Genomic DNA, 23415 nt, shown 5'->3' with positions numbered 1-23415 from the left:
CTAATTAACTAATATGGATCTTTTATTGAGATCTGTTGCAATTAGGGACACGAGGAATATTCTACGTTTGGATGTACAAAACAGATGAGGGTGTATCCGGTTTTAACTCCCTTGTTATATAAAAAAGAAGCATTTTCAGGCTTTGAAAATATGGGCTTTATTTTTTGGAAAAGAGGGTTAGTCATAATCTGGGTTTAACATTGAACAAAGTCCATTAGGCTAATTGTAACCTTCCCGCGTAGCCGATGAGATCAGTTGTAAAGATTTCAGCAGGAGATAGCCGGCAAGGGGAAAGACCTCGTCGGCATCGGAGCCGATCGTAACTGGTGTAGCAGATATGGTTCGCTGCAGTGGTGCTAACGGTAGTGACTCATCTGAAGTAAGAAGTTTCTTCTCGTTGATTTTTTTAACTGTAGTGACTCCTATTATATACTCCCGTAGTTTTTGTATTCTCTCCTTTTTTGGATGGATGTTTTTGATGCAGAAGATGTTATTTTTGGAAAAACACTGATGTGACGTTAAACATCATAACGCAAGAACATTTATCCCCATAGTTGTCCAGGAAAAATATTTTACGACAACAATGTTAAAAATATGAAATGAGGAACATAATGTAAGGAAAAGATATAGAAGTAAGGAAAAAAAAATCTCATCTCCGGCGAAGGAAAAACAAAAACATACCGGGAGAGGTAAGAGTAAATTATACAATAAAGTTTCATTTTAAAACTTACTGTGAGCTAGTAATATATATCTACATTTGATCAAACAAGAAAATAACTTACAGTTTCCTTTATATATTTCAAAGCTCTGGAAAGTCATAACCTTTGAGTTAGTTAAATAGTAACAGATATATCCCCCCCTCTTCCTCCATCATCTGATATAACAAAACAAAATGGAATAACATTAGTTTGACATTACAATACACCCTCTGATTATACTTTCATTACAAAAAGGTTCTTGTAGCTGATTAAGTATGAGCTCAAGTGGATTACCTTTGCAAAATTTGAGTTAGCTATTGGTTTTTGATGTGAGTGTCATCAAGAGCGTCGAATTCCCAGTCGTTGATTTCATCAGCCAATGACTCTTCTCCGTCGTCAAGTTCCAACTCCAGCTGCTTCTTCGCCGGGTCTTCCTTCTCTGAAGACCCTTTTTTACTGTCTGGAGTTTCAACACCATCAAATTCTTTCTGGACTGTGAAAGAAAGTGGAACCTCGGGTATCATTTTCAGGGACGGGGAGCGTGAAGAAGAAGAAGAAGAGGTTCTCGAAGGAGACTCAATATCTAGAAGCGGGCGTTCGATAGACTCGAACTCTTCTTTTGTTTTGTCCAATGCCTCAAATAGTTCTTTCACTCTTTTGTCGTCTTTCCTGGATCAAACAACACCAAAGCAGGAGAGAGTTATGACTTAAGCTCAATATAAAGAAACAAAGTTGATGTTAGATTCTCCATTCCATAGCTGGATATAACTATCATAGCGTCTAAAGATGACTGGTTATATTTTTGTAACTTTTACCTGGAGATACCTTCCGTCTGTGAATAGAATGGCTTTTTCATCGCATCAACCACACTTAATGTTGTGACAAACTGATAAATTTAATGAAGAAGAATCAGAAAATAGAATACGGAAAAAGGACATGGAGAGTAGAAACATGTGTGACACTTTCTTGTCTCTGTAGTTGGAGTAAAGCTTAGTAGGAATGTCTGTTTTATTACTCAGATTGAGAGAGGTGGTCTACATGTCTATTTCATAAAGAAAAGTACCTTAGCTTCGAGGTCCAGATACTCCTTCTCAAGTTGTTTTCTAGAATCGATTGGCTTTGCATCCTTATCCTCTGTCTTTACTTCTGCTTCTAACCTGAAATTTCCCCATACACAGACCAAATAGAGAGCTATCAGCCTAACTTTGGTCAAAATAAAATTGTACAGGAACAGAGAAGTGGTACGTTACCCTTTACTGGGTTCCAAAAGTTCGACGACTCTTCTGACCTTGGGAATAGAAGGGTCCAGTTGTTCCTGAGTTGATATTAAAAATAAGAATGTGAGCTTAACCAAGTGAAATTCATTCGGTATAAGGTTCCGACAAGATTGGAAGTGGAATCAGTTTATCATGATAAAACTGGCACTCATTTTGGGCTAAACATATAGAATTACCTTGTAGAAAGAGAGGAGTTGAACAATCAGGTCTATGAAATGGTCACCATATCTCTCCATCTCCCCACTAGAATATCGATCCATGGTTGGACCCGAAAAATACGGATCACATGCAAAGTAATTAAGGAAGAAGCATTATTAGTGGAGATAAGACGTACCTCACTTGTATTTCCTTTTGTTGAGCAAATTTAGACTGGATAATCCAGGTATCTTCCAAAAACTTGATCCACTTATTTACAACATCTGCCTCTACTCGGCATGAACCTATCGAGCGAGTTAGCTCGTCTTCCTACACCGTAAGCCAGCCAAACATCACGAACTACTATACTTCTATGACACTGCGTATGTTTCATCTCCTTAATAAGAATAAGTCATTAGGTACCTTTGACTTCAGGTGCATAAGTATTTCATTACTTGCATTATCAAATTGCTCTCTTTCTTCTCTAGCATTGTGAAGGCGAGCCCGGGCAGATGTTATTGAGGTGTTGACCTTCAGAAAATACGTGAACTCTGTAATGTGACCTACAAATCTAGATCTCTACCAGTTCAGTAAGTTGCTCTGGGATAAGTTCTTATGGGAGTACCCTTTTCAGCTCAGCTTCAAGATCTTCCTTCATAATCTCAAGTTTTTTTAATTCTGCAGCAACATCCTGAAAGTCATATTTGTCTATAATAAGAACATGTAATACAAAGCGACTGAGATAATATTTCATTAACAAGGACAAAGGGATTAGGGGCTGCAAAGTGCAAACCTTCTCCCGCTGGCTGACTTCATCAGTTTTGGAAAGTCGATAGCTAAGAGCTTCTTCTTTCTGGCTTCTGCTATTATACGGAAACAAATATACATGTGAACTATGATAGTACATGAAGTTGATAGCTTTTAGAATTATCAGGTTACATTTGCTCTCACCTATGATCCACAATTCGTTTTTCTTCTTTTGAGGTAGAATTGAGTAAAGATTCTGACAGAACTTTCAGTTTATCAACCTGCAAAATACAAAATGAACTTAGTTATATTTTGACCGGATTTTAACACCAAAACAACATTTAAATGCGAAATTAGGTATATGAGGTCGTACACTAGTGACATCAAGGCAATAATTAAAGAACAGAGTTAAACTTGTGCCAAATAAATATTTGTATTCCAGTATTTTGGAAAACAAGCTAATAATCAGTTTTTATGGTAAAAAAAATTAAGTACGAGACAGTTACAAACAAACCAACAGAAGCGGCAAAAGATCTGAGTTGTGTGCAGTTTTTTACCTTCTCACTGTGGTGTTGAGGGGAATCACCATTTCTTAATGATTTTTTCTTCAGCAACAGTGCTTCTAGCTTCGAAAAAGTGCGAACCTGCTCAAGAATTTCACGGAGAGCCTGTAGCAGTCCAAATTATTCAGTACATGATCCAGAAATGCATCGAAAAATCGTTAAGATACTTGGGAAACAAAGCAATGCAACAAAGATTTTCTTATGTAGTTCCTTTCACTTTATAAGTGAAAAAATATAATCAACATATTAATAACTAAGCACCGTTCTATACAAGATTAGTAAAAGCAACAATAGCTGGAAATCCGATATCAGATCTAATGTGAAGAAGGCACAGAGATAACAATAAGGCAATGACACTGGAGATAGACAATCTCACCTCAGTTGATGCAGCACTGGTTCCAGCGGTTTTAGAACTTTCTCCATTTGAAGTCTTCTCAAGAACCTTGACCTTCGTTTTATCAAGTTTCTCCATCAGAGCTTGGGCTTCAGTGTCTATTCTGAGACAGACACAAATGAGAATTAAAACGAGAGAAAGTAAAATTATAAGACTAGGACATTGTTAAAACTTCACGCAAAGCTGCAGCCAGGAAAATTCAGAGAGTGATCCAATAATACCTTGCAAGATCAGCACTGATTTTAAGCCCTCCAATTGCATCTTGGACATAATACAAAAGTTCCTCGCGCTTTGCCTAGAAAAAAAGGAAGAAGATAAAGAGGCATTACGAAGTGCAAGATCTCTAACGGTTTGTTGAAGGACATTTAAATCCTGTGGCCTTATTCATCTTGCAAGCCAGCAATATACGTACTATGACAATATCTGGTCAACAATCCATGCTGAAAAGAAACAGAGTCAAGGTAACAGAACACATATTTTGCAAAATCCAGCGCATCCTTACCAGAACTTCATCCTTGTATTTCGAAAACACCGCTGCCAAGTCCTTCACATTCTGAATCACTTCTTCGTGGACTTCCTTCTCTCCTGACAAAGAGAGCCTGTATATATCAACCAATGACCATATGAGCTCAAACACAAGGCTTCTTATATACGTAGAATAACTAAAAATTACAACATTAAACGAAAGAGAAATCATCACCCAAACAGTTCCAGAAGCATCTGAACTTCTTCCTCATTTGGTGCTTCCAGAATCTGATTCACACAGAAAAAGACTTAAACTCAGTGCATGAACAATAAAAAGGTCAACCTAAATAGCTATTGCAATGTGTTATAAGAGCATGAATGGGAGGTTCTTAGCAGAATATAAAAAACCGTCTCTTAACTTTTAACTAAAAAAAAACTAAGAGCCGGCTCTTAAGATGATCATGTGGAAAACACGTGATAAGTACTAAGTAATGCTATCAGGTCAGATCATATTCCACGTTGGTACTATCAAACTTACCATAGACAATACCATCCCTTCAAGTGCCTCACTGTGAAGAAACACATCTCTGAACGTCATCGTCTCACCGGGAAGACCAGGATCAACGTAATAAACCTATTCCAATTTTCACAAACGAGATTCATTACCCTAAAACTGCTAAAGCCACGATGACCAAAGACAAATGTGGGAATTGATTCACTCACGGCGGTGAAATCCTTGGCTTCTTCGGAGCTAGGTTGAATCTGATCGAGAGACATTCTCTCGACCTCTCTAAGAGAGACGAGCCACCTCCTCAGCAGCTGCACTCTCTCGCCGCCTCGTGAAGAAACCGAGACCTCCTCTAGTCGCTTCACCTCGAGGCTAAAGCTCTTCACGTTCCTCGATCCCTGTAACCAACACATCGGCGGTTAGAAGGAATCGATCGGAAAAGAGGAGATTAAGGAATTACGTACGATGCGATCGTGGATGAGTTTGGCGCCCTCGGAAACGGCGTTGCCGGCGGTGAGGACGACGGAATCGGCGTAGTTGCGAACGGTGCGGGTGAGGTTGTTCTTCCCGGTCCCGCCGACTTCGACGGCTTTGTGCACCGCCGATCTCAGCCACGACATTGCGGATTCTCCTTCGCGAAATCGCAGATCTCGATCGAATCGGTGGTTTGTGTGAATATTATTAAGAGAGGATTGGAGAAGAATGAAACGGAGTGCGATGGGGGAGAGAGGGGAACAAGTCAGACGCAGGAGCTCTTCAATATTTTCCCGGGTGATTCGATGGATCCTCTTTGTTTTGTTTTGTTTTTAAGTTTTATTTTTTATTTTTTAGTATTAATTGATTATTTACCAAACTATTCAAGTCTAAGTTTTTTTTTTCTTGAACGTATTCAGCTTCAATTAGTTTCTTTCTCTAATTTTATGACATTTTTTATTTGTTGTCTTTACTAAACAATCTTTTCTTAAATATCTGTTTTTGGTATACTGTTTTCAAAAGTACTAAAAGTCTATAACCTGATATTTCTAGATAAGATAAAAATACCTTGAATATAATTATTTTATTGTCCTGCATGCTCTACAGCTAAATAGCCCTTATAATTTACGTAGATATTTATCTACATAAATTCCATTTTAACTGAAGATTGAGTAGGGACTGAAATTTTCTATATCTCTTAAGAATAAAGATGAATTGGCCTTTTATTTTTATTTTATAAATAATTCAGAATGGGCTGCTTTTATATGATTTTTTAACAAGTAAGTTAGGTCCCTGGACTTCAGTACTGACCACCCCCATTTAAGACCGGGCCTGTCACATGGTCCATATTGAACTTTGATCACTAGCCAGCTCTCTTATAGTCAATAAGGATATACCAGTTAGTATCATACCCTTGATAATAAGGAATTTTGTTATGGTAAAGTAATATTGGTCGTTATTCCCTGGAAAGTTAGATGTTTCATACTTTCACTATATTTGTAGATGTCACTGTAAATTATAAACTTATGCCGAGAGCAGACCACTGGAAAAAGTTCCTTTGCTTTTAGTTGTTTTGATGTGTGAGTACTGATAGTTCTATTATGTCTATTGTGTATGAAAATGTGACGGTATAAAATTCAGTTTCAAAGACCTAATGTGAGCAAGTTATAAGATGTTTGCTACATGTTTTGCTTTTTGCGGTAACTGTGATTTCATCTTCCGAGTATTTGACATTTTATACATCCTATTCTAGCAATATATGCTCACAATATCGTCTGAACGTCAGAGAGCATAACATCTTTTATTTTGTCAACGAGCATCTTATGATTCTTATCAAACTGAACCTTTTTCTTTCTATTATTACATCAAGTTGAACTTTTCTAACATCAACAGTTTAGAACTTTTACTAAACCTTAGTTAGTTTGTGTTCGTATTCACCTAGTTGTTATTAAATTTTATTTTACGAAGAGCAAACATCCTAAACCAATATTAGTTAAAATTATATAACTAATAACGGATAACCTAGACAATAACTTCAAGTCTACTAACATAATTTTGTATGTTCTTTGTTGGTTATATGCGCCCAAGTTTATATCATATTTTCCATTGAACTGGAACATCCTTTAGTCTTTGTAATTAAGAACATTCTTGTTCGGTCAAGTTAGCTACCAGAAACCTTTTGATTCGAGTTTGAAACATTTTTCTATAATAGCTTTAATTAGTCAACCTTTTTTATTGAAAAAAAAAACTGAAAGGAACAGGCGTCATAAAACAAATATAGAGTACTATTATGTTTTTTGAGTCATGGGATTTCTTGTGAGAATAGGTAAATTGAATGAACTGATTTAGGTCAATATATGAAAGCGTATAGTATAAAGTCTTGAAAAACAGATATAACAGCCATACCAAACGTTTATATGCCTACCTCTCCACGTTATGCTTATCTTATGCAGTTTAATTTGGTATTATATGCCTACTTCTTCACGTTAAGCTTATAATATCTAATTTGTAATGAGAATTTGGGGTTTTCGTGTAGCTTGCTCTTACTATTGAAGCCGTGTCCACATTTTATTCCAGTGACTTTTCTTATCCATTCCTTTAGTCATAACAACTTCTCAAAAAATATCTATGTGCTGCTGCATTACCTATGTTATGTTAGACATATAAGCTTACTTATTGAGAAACTTCTTATAGTTCAAGTTGAACTTATTCTCATATAGTACGTACTTAATCATTTTATGAACTTTCATATAAAATGAGAGGAGTGATCCATATTTTATTTATATAATTATAATAGTGATATTTATTTCACAATTTATTTATTTTACAAACTAATATTTTAAAAAATGTTTTAAGAAAAGACTAATATCCTATCTTTCTTTTTTGATAAACATTTTACCACATCAAATGGTTGATTCTAGACATATAAGAACACCTCCTATGAAAGTTTCTCAACTCAAGATTCTTAAATTATACTAATATGGTATACAAAGATATCATTGTTTTGATGATGGGTATCTCAATATGGTATGAAAAATCCAACTCAAAGTAAATATATTGAGATCATACCCATCAACACAAATAATTACCTTTTATTAATTTTGTTTTTGTTTTGAGAAGTACTCCTAGTAGATCCTTGCAACAATGTTGCTCTAAGACAATGCTTAGGCTTTGTACAACAAATGTTTCCTCATTACTACTTAACTGAAGATATATTTCAGTTAAGAAATACAAATATCAATATCAGCTGAAAATCAAATAAAATAATAAAATATCAACCATCCTTATTCTTCAAATTATATGATAGTTTAGAAAAGTGATGATACATTAATAGAATAAAATTGAAATAGAACAACAATTTTATATTGTTATTATCGTAAGATAGGTACGAGTTTGCCCGTTTAGCACGACTTGGACAGCTACTCGCTAACACAGTTAAATGTAATCCTCGATGGACAATATTTCTCAACAGACTGCCATCAACACCATATGTTTTGTGCCTAAAAATCATTTGTTCAATCCATAAAACCCGTGTAGCTAAACCCAAGTTGTTAAACATACGTTAAGCCCCAAGAAATAGACATAAAACATAAGGGTTTTTGTGCACAACTCCTCTCACCTAACCATTTACTTTTAGGTTAACACATTGCATCAACATATACAAAACCAGAAAAAGCCTTTGTTAGATACATAGAGCTCACCCACCCACATTGACCATTTCCTACTACTTTCATTCGTCTGTCAAACACTCCTTATATAGCCTCTTCTCATCCCTATTCATATCTTCTTTGTGGGATGAGCTTAAACCCAACAACCTGATAAAATTAGAAAGAAAAAAAAAACATGTCTGGCTTTCTTGGAAAACTATCTCCAACCAAAAGGGTAGTAGCCGGCAACAATAATGATCTTCCTCTGTTTTATTCAAACTCCATGGAGAGATGTCCAAGAGACACGCCTAGAGTTACCGCCACACTCGGAGAGCTTCTCATGAACGTGGATGATGCAAGTAATGATCACCGGGGTTTAGAAATGGCCTCACCTCTCACTTCTTCAGCATCTTCTTTCAACTCATGGACCTCAGCTCCAGCTTCTTCTATAACCTCTTCCCCTTTTGTTCTTTCCTTCACCGACTTGACCTATAGCGTGAAGATCAAGAAAAAGTTTCCTCCCTTTTTTGGAAACTCCTCATCAAATGATTCTGCCTTGAACACCAAGATACTACTGAATAGTATCTCAGGCGAAGCCCACGAAGGGGAGATGATGGCGGTTCTTGGAGCAAGTGGGTCTGGTAAGTCAACGCTCATCGATGCATTAGCCAACCGTATCGCCAAAGACAGCCTCAGAGGCTCCATCACCTTAAACGGAGAGGTTCTTGAATCCAGCCTCCAGAAAGTCATATCTGCTTACGTGATGCAAGACGACCTTCTCTTCCCTATGCTCACCGTTGAGGAGACTCTAATGTTCTCAGCAGAGTTCAGGCTCCCTCGCTCCCTCTCCAAGAAGAAGAAGAAAGCAAGAGTACAATCTTTGATCGACCAACTAGGTCTAAGAAGCGCGGCTAGAACCATGATTGGTGATGAAGGACATAGAGGGATATCTGGAGGAGAAAGAAGACGTGTTTCGATTGGGATCGACATCATCCACGACCCGATTATACTCTTTCTCGACGAGCCAACCTCGGGGTTGGACTCTACAAGTGCCTATATGGTCATCAAAGTGTTACAAAGAATCGCGCAAAGTGGTAGTATAGTCATCATGTCCATCCACCAACCTAGCTACAGAATCATGGGCTTGCTAGACAGACTAATCTTCCTTTCTAGAGGAAACACAGTCTTTAGCGGCTCGCCGACATACCTCCCTCAATTCTTCTCCGAATTCGACCATCCTATCCCTGAGAACGAGAACAAAACAGAGTTTGCTCTCGATCTCATCCGGGAGCTGGAGAATTCCCCAGAAGGAACCAAGAAACTCGTCGAGTACCACAAGGAATGGCGGGCGAAACAACAAGCAGCAGCGCGCTACTACAACAACGGTATCACTCTCAAAGAAGCGATAACCGCGAGCATCTCCAAAGGGAAACTCGTCTCCGGAGCAGCAACAACAACAACCTCTCCCTCCTCATTCCAAACTTACGCGAATCCGTTCTGGATCGAAATGATCGTTATCGGCAAACGCTCTATACTCAACTCGATGAGGCAGCCCGAACTCATCGGGATGCGTATAGGAGCTGTAATGGTCACTGGAATCATATTAGCCACGATGTTCACTAAGCTAGACAACTCCCCCAAAGGAGTCCAAGAGCGTCTAGGCTTCTTCGCCTTCGCGATGTCCACCACGTTCTACACGTGCGCGGAGGCCATCCCGGTCTTTCTCCAAGAGCGTTACATCTTCATGAGAGAGACCGCTTACAACGCCTACCGCAGATCCTCCTACGTCCTCTCACAGTCCATTATCTCGATCCCTTCTCTCATATTCCTCGCCGCGTGCTTCGCAGCCACCACTTTCTTCGCCGTCGGTCTCGCCGGAGGCGCCAGCGGCTTCCTCTTCTTCTTCCTCACCATCTTGGCTTCCTTCTGGGCCGGAAGCTCCTTCGTGACGTTCCTATCCGGCGTCGTATCGAACGTGATGCTCGGATTCACTGTTGTTGTAGCCATCCTCGCTTACTTCCTCCTCTTCTCTGGATTCTTCATCTCTCGTGACCGTATCCCTCTCTACTGGATCTGGTTCCATTACCTATCCTTAGTGAAGTACCCTTACGAAGGGGTTTTGCAGAACGAGTTTGAAGATACGACCAAGTGTTTTGTCCGAGGGATTCAGATATTCGATAACTCGCCGCTGGGGCAGTTTCCGAACGCTGTGAAGTTGAGTTTGTTGAAGAGTATGAGCGGTGTTTTGGGGATTAATGTGACGGCGGAGACGTGTGTGACGACGGGGATTGATATTCTGAAGCAGCAGGGGGTTACGGAGATTAGTAAGTGGAATTGCTTGTGGATCACGGTTGCGTGGGGGTTCTTCTTTAGGGTTTTGTTTTACTTCACGCTGTTGATTGGAAGTAAGAACAAACGGAGGTGATGAAACAGTTTGTTTTTTTTTTCTTGATTGGTCTTGTTGTCTGAAAATCATAAAAACATTGTCGTGTTTTATTTTATTTTTTTAAAGCTAAATATTTGTATTTCTTCGTTATATGATACCTAATCAATTAATTAAAAGTTGTATTTAATCTCCCCATTCTACATTTTTTTTTGTTAAATAATCTGTTTCTGTTAATGTATATAGTTTACAAAAACAATGTTATGATTTTAAGACTGTTGAAAGTAAATGGATAATAATTAATAGTTTCAACTTGAGAAGACACGAGTTTGTAACTGGTATGCTTTAGTGAAGAAAGATGGCCAACAAAGATAGGTACACATGATGCTACTAACGGTTGCTGCTCCAACCATCATGTTCATCACAACTATCTGTAGCTGGATAGCTTCAAGAGGAGACGCACCGCCCATTATCATACCGGTCATAGCCCCTGGTAGAGAGATCAATCCAACTGTTTTGCAGCTATCCAAAACCGGAGATAGAGATATCACCAAAGCTCTTTTCACCTGTTGTAACGTCGCTTGTCTTGGCGTCGCTCCTAGTGCCAATGCTGTCTCCACCTATGGCAATTAAACCGGAAACTTGGTTCGGTTAAGCTGTGTAAAATCATTGTTCTAAAAGAATAAGTTTAACCAGGTTTAAACCGGGAACTTGGTTCGGTTAAGTACAAAATCATTGATGTAAAGAAGTTTAACCAGGTTTAGTTGCATCTTGATGTCATCTCGTAGCTGCTTCATGGTAACTCCGGTGACCGTCATGGCGTTTCCGACCATCATCCCGGCCACAGGGATGATATACCTAGGAGTGAAAGGAAAGACGTTGAGGACGATGAGCAGGAACATTGTGATAGAAGTTCCGGCGAGGATAGATACTCCGGCCACGTACTTTCCACGTGGCACGTGCTTTGCACGTTGTCCGGCGGTGTAACCGGCAACAGAGACCTGACCAGAATTAAAAAAAACAATTTTAAGTTAAATATAATTTATCATTTTTGAATTTTGAACTTTGAAGTGTTACTGTATTACCATGAAGAGGTAAGCGAGGATGATCCAGCCGGCGTTTTCTTGGTTAAAGATGAACTGAAGAACGAACCCAATAACAGATAGCTGAAGAAACGATCGTAAAACAGAGTATATCATGTCTCCTTCCAAAGAGAGTTTCTGCGAGTAGGAGAGAGCCACGGCTAGAAGCACAACCGCGAGAGCCGCCGCGGGCTTCACCATGCCTTTGAGATACACTATCAGCCATTCGTTGTTCTTGAAAAAAGCTGATACCCAATCGAGATCCATGTCTCTTTCTCTCTTTGTGTCTCGCTTTATTTTTTTTCCTTTTGTCGTGTTTGTAGGAAGGTGGTAGTGGTGGAGGAGGGAATAATATAGTGGACAACAAGTTAGAAAGAGTAGACACTTTCCTCTCATCTTTATTCCATCAGCTCATGTTTAGGATCCTTAATTTATTTTTTGGCTTTTGGATTCGATTCCCTTATTTTAGATTTTGGTCTTATTAAATAACTTTTGAACGCAGAGGAAAATGACTTTAAAAAGATTAATATCAATCGTGCAAACTCGTGATTTATAAGAGATAAATTACTATCCAAAGAAATGTTTGCAAGTGTGTCTTCACTTGTCATTGTTTTTGTTCACTTCAATTATTATATTTCAGAGGAGATCAAGAAAAAGACATCTTATAGAACATAAGTCAAAGAGTTGAGAAAATTTTAGATGGGGACTTGGGAGAACTCTTGGCGCATTTTACCACATTATACAGCTACATTCATTTGATTACTTGTTGATTAACAAATTACCCAACTACTTTTTTCATATGGTAATGGAGGTATTGTTGAAAAAGTCTTTTTTTTTAAAAAAAACTGATGAGAATTTTTACATCAAGGACTTTACAATAAGACAATTCTATAGGATTCATGTCAAACCATTTCATTTGTACTAAAAATTTTCTGTAAGTTTGTTTCCACTAACTTTTTAAAATAAAAATCACAATCTTTGAGATTCAAACTCCATCACTTATATTTATAAAATCATTAATAGATATTTGATAAACTAAGGGTGAAAACTTTTTTTTTTTTTAAGCAATGGGTGAAAAAAATGGACTGATCAATTATGCATTATGATTTCTCCTTTACTTAGAACAAAATTGACTGATTTTTTTATGCTTTGTATTAGAAGAACTCCATGTGATCTACGAGACAACGAAGAACATGAACAATCTCTACCATTCTACAGTTGCTACCATCTTCAGCTTTAAACATGAAAACATCGTTATCAATCTCTATCCAACTGCAACCAGGATTCGTCCTCAGTCCTTTATCTTTCATCACCTTCCTCACCATCGCCGCCTCTTTATAGTACTGAACACTGGCGTAAAGATTCGCCAGCTGGACATGTGTTGCTGCACATTCAGGTTCAAGCAACAGCCGTTCCTCTGCAGCTCTGATTCCCATCCAGACATCACCGTGAACACGGCAAGAGAACAGCAGAGATCCCCATATGACAGGGTTTGGTTCCATCGGCATGTTCTCGATCAAGTCCAACGCTTCTTGTAATAGACCAAATCTGCCGAGGAGATCGACCAGACAAGAGTAGTGGTTGAGTTGTGGCTTCATGCCGTTCTCCGCCATCGAATTGAACAACTTTCTCCCTTCTTTTACCAGACCTGCGTGTCTGCACGATGACAAGACTCCTAGATACGTGATTGCATCTGGCTTTATCCCGCTTTTCGTCATCATTACTTCAAACATCTCGATTGCTTGCGTCGCAAGTCCGTGCTGCGCGTAACCAGCAATCATAGAGTTCCAAGAGACAACGTCTTTATTCTCAAAATGGTCAAAGATACGAAACGCATCATTCAAGTCCCCGCATTTGCAGTACATCGAGATGAGAGCATTTGTGATATGAAGATAAGACTTGAAACCCATTTGTAGCGTTTGGCAATGAACACTTCTCCCTTGCCCTAGAGCTCCACTTCCTGTACAAGCGCTCAAGAGACCCGTGAACGTGTAATTATTCGGATCAGAAGTCGAGTTTCTCATCTCTGAATAAAGCTTCAAGCACATATCAACTCGCCATTCTTGAGCAAACCCTGAGATAATCGCCGTCCACGAAACAACGTTCCTCTCAGGCATTTCTACGAACACCTTATGTGCATTGTCTACCTCACCTGAATCTCTGTATAAAACGACCAGAGAACTTCCTACGTAGACATCTGAGATCAACCCACTCTTCAACGCTAAGCAATGAAACCCGTAACCGGTTTTAAACTCTCGCTTCGACCCGCAAGATCTCACGGCGGAGGACAAACCATACGCATCGAAACTCCATTCTTCTCGCTCCTGCATACCGCCATTGACAGAGCTTGAAGAGTCCTCCTCAAGGAGAACTTCTTCCAGCACGCTTAAGACTCCATGTTTGGTTCTTGAGAGGTCGAGATCCTCGGAAACTGTTTGATCTCTGAATCGTCTCGGATCTGTTTTTAGAAATTCACCAAGATGGTTCTGACGATTCGAAGCTTCACTAGTTTTTGAAGAGATGATGTCAAGAACTCTCAGAGCCCGAGCTCGTCTCTCAACTTCAGTCGCGTCGTTTGCTAAATCACGTTTCAGTGATCGAGATTGAATGTAAGTGAAAGCTCGACAATGATATTTTCTCAGACAAGACATGGAAACTAAAGATGTCCTTAAATTGCAATACTTATAAATACTTAGAAGTGATAACATATGGGCTTAAGGCCCCATTAAAGGCCCATTAACTTACCTCGATATATTCATAAATGTTTATTTTTCCGGTTTAGCTTTCGGTTAGATATGAATGAAGGCGATTCAACGAGCCTTGCAAGGCTTGCTCAACTATGCGACAATTGACGGCGGCGCGTACGGCCACCTCATCCACCACTTCACTCGTCACCGTCTTCCTCTCCACGCGCTACAGCTCCACGCACGAATCGTCCTCTTCTCCATCACGCCTGACAACTTCCTCGCTTCCAAGCTCATTAATTTCTACACCAGAGAGAACCAATTCCGCCGAGCCCTCCACGTGTTCGACGAAATTACCGTTAAAAATGCCTTCTCTTACAACGCGCTTCTCATCGCCTACACTTCGCGTGAGATGTACTCCGATGCTTTTAACTTGTTCTCGTCGTGGATTAGATCCTCCGGTACAGCTAGACCAGATTCTGTTACCATCTCTTGCGTGTTGAAGTCTCTGTCGGGTTACGATGACTTCTTGTTGTGTTCGCTGGCTCAGCAAGTTCACGGGTTTGTGTTACGAGGTGGGTTTGATTCCGATGTCTTCGTGAGCAACGGGTTGATCACTTACTATACAAAGTGTGACGACGTCGTTTCTGCGCGGAAAGTGTTCGACGAAATGCCTGAGAGAGATGTCGTCTCGTGGAACTCTATGATCTCTGGGTATTCTCAAAGTGGGTCTTACGAGGAGTGTAAAGAGTTGTATAAAGCGATGTTATTTTGTCCTGAACTGAAGCCTAATGGAGTCACTGTGATAAGCGTGTTGCAGGCGTGTGGACAATCAAGCGATCTTGTTTTGGGGATGGAAGTTCACAAGCAGATGATTGAGAATCATATCCAGATGGATTTATCCTTGTGTAATGCTGTGATTGGTGTTTATGCTAAATGCGGTAGCTTGGATTACGCGAGAGCGTTGTTTGATGAGATGAGTGAGAAAGATTCTGTCACTTATGGAGCTATAATATCAGGGTACATGGCTCATGGTCTTGTTAAGGAAGCAATGGCTTTGTTCTGTGAGATGGAGAGTGTTGGTTTGAGTACGTGGAACGCTGTGATTTCGGGTCTTATGCAGAATAATCATCACGAGGAGGTTATAGATTTGTTTAGGGAGATGATAAGGTGTGGCAACAGGCCAAACACGGTGACCCTCTCGAGTCTTCTTCCTTCGTTGACGTATAGTTCTAATCTCAAAGGAGGTAAGGAGATTCATGCTTTCGCCATCCGTAACGGTTCTGACAGCAACATATATGTCGCTACCTCCATTATAGATAACTATGCGAAATTAGGATATCTCCAAGGAGCTCAGAGAGTTTTTGATAACTGTAGAGAGAGGAGCTTGATTGTATGGACTGCGATTATAACAGCGTACGCTACCCATGGGGACTCTGATTCTGCTTGTAGTCTTTTTAACCAAATGATATGTCTTGGGACTAAGCCAGACAATGTTACACTAACAGCTCTTCTTTCAGCTTGTGCACACTCTGGAGAGTCGGATAAGGCGCATAGCATATTTGATTCTATGGTAACAAAGTATGGCATTGAGCCTGGGGTGGAGCACTATGCTTGTATGGTAAGTGTTCTTAGCCGCGCTGGCAAACTTTCGGATGCGATGGAGTTCATTTCCAAGATGCCAGTTGAGCCAATTGCTAAAGTTTGGGGTGCATTGTTGAATGGGGCTTATGTTCTTGGTGATGTGGAGATTGCGAGGTTCGCTTACGATCATTTAGTTGAGATGGAACCAGAAAATACAGGGAGTTACACTATCATGGCGAATCTATACACTCAAGCAGGGAGATGGGAAGAAGCTGAGATTGTAAGGGATAAGATGAGAAGAATCGGATTGAAGAAAATCCCTGGAACTAGCTGGATCGATACTGGTAAAGGATTAAGAAGTTTCATTGCGAAAGATGGTTCATGTGAGAGAAGCAAAGAGATGTACGAGATGATAGAGGGTTTGGTTGAGTCAATGAGTGACAAGGAGTGTATCACGAAACAAGAGATCGATGAAACTTATTGATGTTCTTGCCGTGAAGTCGAATGAGTTCAAAAGGTTTCTTGTGGGGCTTCTAAAAGAGTTTATGTGTAATGATTTTGCTTTTTATGATATGTAGTTTTTATTGTCGTCATTGAACATAACTTTGAATGATTAAGATCATACCCAAGCAGGCTATAACTTGGGACAATGATCTATAACAGACCAAAAAGACAAAAAGAAGTCTACATAGACCAATTGTGATCTATCATGGACCAAGGGCTGGTAAATTACCAATTTGCCATTAATGAAAGTGGCATGTGAACCATTGGATCAAATAATGGAAACTCTAATCTCGGTCGTCCAATTTTCTTCTTCCTTTCTCTTTCTCTCGCCTGGGTCCCACCCAAAATCCATATTAACTCCCTCACATCTTCATCTTCTTCATTACTCAACCACCCACGAAAATTCATTTCAATCACCAACCAAAGTTCTCTTCTTCAAGTTTTTATCCACAAACCTTTAATTCTGTTTCTTAGGGTTCTTCTACAGCTTTTCTCGTCCTTGAAACAGCAAATGTGCCTCGTCCTTGGTCTTGAAATCGCTTGGTAAGTGTATACTCTCTCCCTCTCCTTCTCTCTCACTCTTCTCTTCTTTTTTATTTGTTTTCTGTTTAGTTTTAGTCCCATAATATGTATGTTACCATTATGAGTCAGGTTCCATGGTTTAAGATAACGTTCTTATAGTATGAATCATGATATTGTAGATTAAATCATTTTTTACATTGGTTACACTGGTACAACAGACGTTGAGTACACCTGGTAAACCTGGTAAAACTCGTTAAGAATAACACTAGTACAACTAGTAAACCTGGTACAACTCTAAGTAACACTGAATAAGACTATGGGTAAAACTTGTATAACTCTTAGTAGTCCTTTGACAAGTCAAATACTAGTATAACTAGTATAACTTATAAACGACTGTTACATGTAAACCAGTATAACTGGTAATACTAGTATAACCCGTATTTTAGCGACTTTAGAACTCGTATAACTGATATAACTTGTAAGCTGTAATGTTGGTTTTAACTCTTACGAGCTGCAAGGCTGCAAGGCTGAAAAACTCAGCCTTTTTCAGTGTCAGAACGTATAGAAAGATGCATACGTGTACTCGGGGAGAGGGAAGTGTAACCAAGAGGGGGAAAAGAGGAACACCAAGCTTGGTCGCAGGAGTGGTGCATGAAGATTATCCAGGCCAATACAAGACTCCAGATCCAAAGTCTCTCATAAAGTTGGTGAAGAACAAACTAGGTGTCACGGTTTCATATTCTACAGCTTTGAGAGGGAAACACAAAGCTGTCAGTGATTTGCGTGGTAACCCTCAGGAGAGTTTTGCTAGACTTCCATCTTACTTGTACATGTTAGAAAGAATGAATCCTGGTACCATCACAAGATTAGTAGTGGATGAGAAGAAGCAGTTTAAGTATATGTTCTTTGCGCTTAAAGCTTGCATCGAAGGGTTTCAAGCAATGAGGAAAGTGATAATAATGGATGGAACTCACCTGAAGGGTGTGTATGGAGGAGTGCTTCTCATTGCCACTGCTCAGGATCCAGATCATCATCATTATCCCCTCGCTTTTGCGGTAGTAGATGGTGAGAAAAATGCGAGCTGGGAGTGGTTTTTGACTATACTGAAAACTTTGATACCAGATGATCCTCAGCTTGTTTTTTGTACTGATAGAAACCAATGCATCATCAAGAAGGTGCACGAGGTGTACCCAATGGCGATCCATGGATATTGCATTTTTCACTTGTCTAATAATGTTGCCGGAGCATGCAGCAAAGTTAACAAGAAAGGGGTTGCCAGAAAGTTTAGAAAAATTGCTGGTATGTACACAGAGGTCGAGTTCAGAAAAAGCTACAATGATTTCAGGAGAACGTTGCCTCAAGCCGCTGAGTATCTAGATGAGAGTGTTCATGAGACCAAATGGGCAAGATGTCAATTTCCGGGAGAAAGGTACAACATAGATACAACCAACACTGTTGAATCAATCAATGGTGTTTTAAAGGAACCAAGGAAATATGCATTGTTGCCAATGCTTGATGTGATCATTGGGAAGATGGTAGAATGGTTTAACAAATATCGTGATTTATCTTTACGCGTTCCAGAGAGACAGATACTAATTCCCTACGTGCATGGGATATTGCATCACAGTTATCCGAAGGCAAAAAAGCTCACGGTGATGGAGCTAAACAGATTTGAACGTCAGTACACTGTGATTGGCAAAGATGGTCAAGGTTATTATGTTGATTTAGGCAACGGAACATGCCAGTGCAAGTGTTTTGATATTGATCGGTATCCTTGTGTGCATGCACAGGCTGCGATCATCGCGCGTGGAGAAATGTCTGAAGACTATTGTTCTAAGTATTATTATATGGAGCAGTGGACTTTGGCATATTACAAGACAATATATCCAGTGCCTCATCATTCATTATGGGAAAGTTATGAAATTCCAGATGAAATCCTATCTCAGGTTGTCTACCCTCCGCATGTGGAAAGAAAGAAAGGAAGACTACAAGAAACTAGATTTCCATCAGCTGGGGAATATCGGAGGAAGAAAAAGAAGAAGTATCCACCATTGGTGTGTGAGAATGATGGAATTGACAGCGATGAAAGTGGAAGCGATGGAATTGATGAATGAGTCTTACTTATGTGTTATGGAACTTGCTTATGTCTTGTGAGTCTTACTTATGTGTTATGGAACTTGCTTAGTCTTGTGAGTCTTACTTATGTGTTATGAAACTTATTTATGTGTTGTAGAACTTATTTATGTAATGTGTTGTTTCTGTCAGGTACAACAGGTACAATTGGTAAAACTTCATTAAACCTAACATTCATGTTTTTGTGTTGTTATACTGGTACAACTAGTAAAACTAAAAATAAGTTATACTGGAATAACTAGTTCAACTATGTCTAGTTTACTAAAATAGGTTCTACTGGAATAACTAGTACAACTATGGAGGATCTGAAATTTAAATATTATTTTAGGTTTTTTCATATTAATAAAACATTCAAATGGTCTAATTTTAAGTGTTTGGATAGGTTTCTTTGTGTTTTGTATTGTTTTTTTTTTTTTTCTGGATTTCTACCTCCATCACAAAAGTTTGCTTGATCTACCTTATACTTTTAAGGTTTGTTAACATATTTGTCCACATATTTTTTGAAAAACATACATGACAAGTATTTTCACAATAGTGATGATTTCATTGTATCCGGGCAAACACATGTTAACATAAATGAGTGGTACAACTTAGATAATGGTATTTCTCTTTGGTACAACTAATATATTCAGGTTTCACTGCCAAAGTACAACTCTGTACAAACTAGTATAACTAATAAACTAGTACAACTTTGTGCAAGCCAGTATAACTAATAAATTAGTACAACTTTGTAGAAACCAGTACAACTAAAAAACTAAAACAACTTTGTGTGCATAATGAGTTTCAAATAAGTGGATTCCCAGATAAGTCCTACACTTTTTAATTTAACACTAGGTGTACTAGTTTTTCTAGTTATACTACTTTCATATTTTTTGGCATAGTTGATGCTGTAATGTTGTTTTACTTCCCACCTGTAATTGCAACCTGTTCAACCACCAAGTTTGGATTTAGGTTTTAAAACACACACACATACAAGTTTTAGGTTTTAAAACACACACACATACAAGTTCATCCGTTTTAGGTTTTAAAACAAACACATACAAGTTCCAAAAACAACAACATAGTTCAGCCAAATCAGTTTGGCGTAAAAGGAGACCTCAACAAATGAGAACGCTTGGGCACCCTCTTTGGCATCTCAGCAGGATCCTGTGAATCTCCAACCGAAGCTGTGTTCTCTAAAGCGTCATCAACTCTAACCTCACCTTCCTTCTCCAAAGCATCATCATCTACAACCTCATCTGTCTTGTCCACAACAGCTTTTTCCGCAGCAGCCTTCTCAAATCTCTCTGCAGTGTCTGCCATAATTTGAAGTGTAGATTGCTCATCTCCATCTTCAGTATCTACATTGAACAAAAATACATCCTGACTTAGATCATCATCATTAAAAATAAAATTTGAAGTTATATGTTATCATGACTTACCTTGCATCAACTTCTCAGCCTCTACCTCGATATGTTTCTCACCATCCTTCTCAGCCTCTGCCTCAATCTGTTTCTCACTATCCTTCTCAGCCTCATCACCCTTGTCAGCCTCTGCCTCAATCTGCTTCTCACCATCCTTCTCAGCCTCATCACCCTTGTCAGCCTCATCACCATCCTCGCCCTCCTTATCAGGCTCATCATCACCATCCTTATCAGCCTTATCACCATCCTCACCCTCCTTATCAGGCTCATCATCACCATCCTTATCAGCCTTATCACCATCCTTGTTAGTCTCATCACCATCCTTATCACCATGTATCTCACCCTCCTTATCACCATGCATCTCGCCCTCCTTATCACCAAGTATCTCAGCCTCCTTATCACCATACATCTCGCCCTCCTGGAACGACCAACTTTCTCTCTGGATTTTAAAATACTTTCTCGCAAACTTCAGTCTCCCTATGCTCTGATAGTTTTCTGGATATGAGTGGCAGTATAAACCAGAGAGGAGGCTATGTTCCCTGATAGAGTATCTAATTGGAACACCGTTTACCCCAAACCAAGCTTGTCGACCCTTCTCTGTATGCATAGTACGAAGTAGCAACATCCACAATCCCATCACTTTTCTTGTTGAGGTACAATCCATGTGGAATATATGCTTGAACTGAGGATGTTCCTGAAACCAACTCTTCTCTGAGGCATCCAACTTACCAATCGTCTTGTTCAGAAAATCGTGTTGATGGCACCTTGAGGAGAGCTTGCAACCCTTTCCATAGTTGCTCGGATTGAAGAAAAAACCAGCAGGTCTGTCAGCTTCTACGGTCATATCATCACTCTCAACCTGAAAAATACAAACAAAATACAAAGAATAAATAACTGAGTTATACAACACATAAACACTTAGTTGTACCAGTTACACTAATTAAATTAAAAATAATATTACTAGTTCTACCAGCAAGCCTAGTTATACAACAACAACACCATCTCATTAAACAGTTATACAAAATACTTCTCTAGTTATACTAGTCAGACTACGTATAAGAAGCGTAGTTGTACCAGTTATATTACTTATAAAAAAAATTTACTAGTTATCCTGAATTTGTTTACAACATATTATTACCAGTTGCACCATTTTCACTCTTTTAGTTGTACTAGTAATTTAATACTCGGTTGTATTAGTTAGACTAATTATACTTTTCATAGTTATACCAGTTATATTAGTTATAAGAAGTGTGGTTGTACTAGTTATACTAGTTCCATTGATTCTGTTTTACAACATTTTATTACCAGTTGAACTAGTTTCATTCTTTTAGTTGTACTAGTTACACTTCTTATATAATCACTACTTATTTTTTTTTTCGACCCTATGATAAATATTTCTAGAACCATTTAAGTTGACTTGTTTACCGTTCTTGGAGCGTCGTTGTCAATGGCAGCAGATCCAATAGCAGCCTCATGTGAATTTGAATCTATGTTGTTAGATCCAATCTGCTCACGGTTCCTATTTGTTAGTCCAATTTTATCATAAAAATTCCAAAACCATTTTAATTGATTTGTTTACCGTTTGCCCGTCATTGTTAATGGCAGCCTCGGGTGAGCCTGATTCTCTGTTGGTAGAAGTTATTGGAGCTTGCAGTGGATTCTCCGCCTCATTGGGTGTTTGAGTAGGTGATTTTTGTGGCTCAATCGGAACTGATGGGCTTGGCGTACCCTCTCTATCATCCTGCGAAGGTAACTCCGTTGATAGTGGCGGATAATGATCAGGATCGGCTTGATGTTCTGGTGAAGATGCGGTCTGAGGCCGCTTGGTTGGATTGGACGAGGACTCATCGTCTACACCACTGTCTCGCTTCCTCTTCTTCTCTGCGGTTTCAATCTTCTTTTTCTCTGCATCTCTTTTTTTTTTAACGGCTTCTCTCCTCCTTTTCACCGCTGCTTGTTTTTTCTTTATCACAGAGTCTTTCTTCTTCTTTTCCGCCTCAGCTTTCTTCTTCTCCACCGCAGCTTTCTTCTTCTCCACCACTGACTCATTCTTCTTCTTCTTCTCCGGCGCACCTTCTTTGTTCGTTTGTTCGGTGAAACGAGTCTTTGGAGCCATAGTGTTTCAAAGAGTAACACGAAATAGAGAAACAAATGAGATAGAGGGAGATCGTGATGATTGTGGTAGAGTTTGATTAGTGAGATGAGATAGAGGGAAGGGGGAGAGATCGTGAATTTTTTTCTGTTGGTTATGTCGGGGAAGAGGAATTAGGGATTTAGTTTGATTTAGGGGGAAGGATCCGGGAAGGGCACGCGGGTCGGGTTAGTGGGTGGGGTAGGTTGGTTGGATATGTAAATAAGTTAAAGTTTTAGGTTTTATAGTATTTTCAGCTTAATTTCGATTTATTATTAATTCATTAAAAAAATAAAAACAGAAGTGTCCTTTTCCAGATTTTTGTGTGCCCATTTGGTCGATCTCAGCATTTGATTCTATAACTTGGGAGTTATTAAGTGGCTTGGATTGAAGTGGTGGGGTTCCTAATAAGAACAAGAATATAATTCATTAGGTTGCTTCACAAAATAAGTATAGTTTGATTAAAAGGGTTATGGTAGTAAATTACTTTGATCCTTGAGTGAAGTACAAGTGAGCTCTTAATCACTCGAATGTTTTATTTGCGTGTTGGTAACTAATTATCTAATCCTCTATATATTATTT

General features: G+C 39.1%; 7 protein-coding genes across 8 annotated transcripts; 3 read left to right on the top strand and 4 right to left on the bottom strand.

Moving 5' to 3' along the window:
* Positions 1 to 554: 554 nt before the first annotated feature.
* LOC106447380 (polyamine-modulated factor 1-binding protein 1) lies at positions 555 to 5603 on the bottom strand. Of its 2 annotated transcripts, none has more exons than XM_048778564.1 (19): positions 5252 to 5603; positions 5003 to 5185; positions 4818 to 4913; positions 4515 to 4567; positions 4317 to 4413; positions 4036 to 4109; positions 3797 to 3917; positions 3415 to 3525; positions 3062 to 3138; positions 2904 to 2973; positions 2736 to 2801; positions 2534 to 2641; positions 2310 to 2440; positions 2152 to 2218; positions 1949 to 2013; positions 1762 to 1855; positions 1514 to 1584; positions 993 to 1367; positions 555 to 874 (listed from the first exon to the last, which is right to left on the bottom strand). In XM_048778564.1, exons 1-18 carry the CDS (start codon positions 5405 to 5407, stop codon positions 1013 to 1015), a joined length of 1995 nt encoding a protein of 664 aa, XP_048634521.1. In that variant the 5' UTR covers positions 5408 to 5603; the 3' UTR covers positions 555 to 874; positions 993 to 1012. The 2 variants fall into 2 exon arrangements, with proteins under 2 accessions (XP_048634521.1, XP_048634522.1); XM_048778565.1 differs by having other exon boundaries at positions 2904 to 2970; positions 5252 to 5598.
* A 2526-nt stretch (positions 5604 to 8129) lies between these two features.
* LOC106447381 (ABC transporter G family member 2-like) lies at positions 8130 to 11000 on the top strand. The gene has a single exon (XM_013889294.3). The coding sequence runs from the start codon at positions 8604 to 8606 to the stop codon at positions 10830 to 10832; it is 2229 nt and encodes a 742-aa protein (XP_013744748.2). The 5' UTR covers positions 8130 to 8603; the 3' UTR covers positions 10833 to 11000.
* A 57-nt stretch (positions 11001 to 11057) lies between these two features.
* LOC106447383 (protein ALUMINUM SENSITIVE 3) lies at positions 11058 to 12426 on the bottom strand. Its single transcript, XM_013889298.3, has 3 exons — positions 11876 to 12426; positions 11546 to 11791; positions 11058 to 11410 (listed from the first exon to the last, which is right to left on the bottom strand). Exons 1-3 carry the CDS (start codon positions 12266 to 12268, stop codon positions 11099 to 11101), a joined length of 951 nt encoding a protein of 316 aa, XP_013744752.2. The 5' UTR covers positions 12269 to 12426; the 3' UTR covers positions 11058 to 11098.
* Positions 12427 to 12944: 518 nt separating this feature from the next.
* On the bottom strand, positions 12945 to 14580 carry LOC106447386 (pentatricopeptide repeat-containing protein At2g37320-like). The gene has a single exon (XM_013889300.3). The coding sequence runs from the start codon at positions 14578 to 14580 to the stop codon at positions 13027 to 13029; it is 1554 nt and encodes a 517-aa protein (XP_013744754.1). The 3' UTR covers positions 12945 to 13026.
* Positions 14581 to 14646: 66 nt separating this feature from the next.
* Positions 14647 to 16769, top strand: LOC106447384 (pentatricopeptide repeat-containing protein At2g37310). The gene has a single exon (XM_013889299.3). The coding sequence runs from the start codon at positions 14672 to 14674 to the stop codon at positions 16622 to 16624; it is 1953 nt and encodes a 650-aa protein (XP_013744753.1). The 5' UTR covers positions 14647 to 14671; the 3' UTR covers positions 16625 to 16769.
* A 966-nt stretch (positions 16770 to 17735) lies between these two features.
* LOC125608236 lies at positions 17736 to 19280 on the top strand. The gene has a single exon (XM_048778229.1). The coding sequence runs from the start codon at positions 17736 to 17738 to the stop codon at positions 19278 to 19280; it is 1545 nt and encodes a 514-aa protein (XP_048634186.1).
* Positions 19281 to 20269: 989 nt separating this feature from the next.
* On the bottom strand, positions 20270 to 23166 carry LOC106429701. The gene is made up of 4 exons (XM_048778562.1): positions 22282 to 23166; positions 22128 to 22208; positions 20721 to 21561; positions 20270 to 20639 (listed from the first exon to the last, which is right to left on the bottom strand). The coding sequence occupies exons 1-4, from the start codon at positions 22816 to 22818 to the stop codon at positions 20374 to 20376; spliced, it is 1725 nt and encodes a 574-aa protein (XP_048634519.1). The 5' UTR covers positions 22819 to 23166; the 3' UTR covers positions 20270 to 20373.
* Positions 23167 to 23415: the final 249 nt, after the last annotated feature.

This window comes from Brassica napus, chromosome A4 (genome assembly GCF_020379485.1).
Source record: "Brassica napus cultivar Da-Ae chromosome A4, Da-Ae, whole genome shotgun sequence".
NCBI classification, from domain to species: Eukaryota; Viridiplantae; Streptophyta; class Magnoliopsida; order Brassicales; family Brassicaceae; genus Brassica; species Brassica napus.
Note: the sequence above shows the minus strand (reverse complement) of the source record. Positions and strands in the feature narration are given on the sequence as shown.

What these genes read in the sequence shown, in the direction of transcription:
- LOC106447384 (XM_013889299.3), top strand. Translation starts at nt 14,672, where the DNA reads ATGAAGGCGATTCAACGAGCCTTGCAAGGCTTGCTCAACTATGCGACA.
- LOC106447380 (XM_048778564.1), bottom strand. Translation starts at nt 5,407, where the DNA reads ATGTCGTGGCTGAGATCGGCGGTGCACAAAGCCGTCGAAGTCGGCGGG. An exon ending in AAGTCAGCCAGCGGGAGAAG is followed by an intron (nt 2,802 to 2,903) that starts GTTTGCACTTTG and finishes TATGACTTTCAG; the next exon opens with GATGTTGCTGCAGAATTAAA. An exon ending in CAAAAGGAAATACAAGTGAG is followed by an intron (nt 2,219 to 2,309) that starts GTACGTCTTATC and finishes TCGATATTCTAG; the next exon opens with TGGGGAGATGGAGAGATATG.
- LOC106447381 (XM_013889294.3), top strand. Translation starts at nt 8,604, where the DNA reads ATGTCTGGCTTTCTTGGAAAACTATCTCCAACCAAAAGGGTAGTAGCC.
- LOC125608236 (XM_048778229.1), top strand. Translation starts at nt 17,736, where the DNA reads ATGCATACGTGTACTCGGGGAGAGGGAAGTGTAACCAAGAGGGGGAAA.
- LOC106447386 (XM_013889300.3), bottom strand. Translation starts at nt 14,580, where the DNA reads ATGTTATCACTTCTAAGTATTTATAAGTATTGCAATTTAAGGACATCT.
- LOC106447383 (XM_013889298.3), bottom strand. Translation starts at nt 12,268, where the DNA reads ATGAGAGGAAAGTGTCTACTCTTTCTAACTTGTTGTCCACTATATTAT. An exon ending in TCCTCGCTTACCTCTTCATG is followed by an intron (nt 11,792 to 11,875) that starts GTAATACAGTAA and finishes AATTCTGGTCAG; the next exon opens with GTCTCTGTTGCCGGTTACAC. An exon ending in TCAAGATGCAACTAAACCTG is followed by an intron (nt 11,411 to 11,545) that starts GTTAAACTTCTT and finishes TAATTGCCATAG; the next exon opens with GTGGAGACAGCATTGGCACT.
- LOC106429701 (XM_048778562.1), bottom strand. Translation starts at nt 22,818, where the DNA reads ATGGCTCCAAAGACTCGTTTCACCGAACAAACGAACAAAGAAGGTGCG. An exon ending in TTAACAATGACGGGCAAACG is followed by an intron (nt 22,209 to 22,281) that starts GTAAACAAATCA and finishes AACCGTGAGCAG; the next exon opens with ATTGGATCTAACAACATAGA. An exon ending in ACAACGACGCTCCAAGAACG is followed by an intron (nt 21,562 to 22,127) that starts GTAAACAAGTCA and finishes TGTATTTTTCAG; the next exon opens with GTTGAGAGTGATGATATGAC.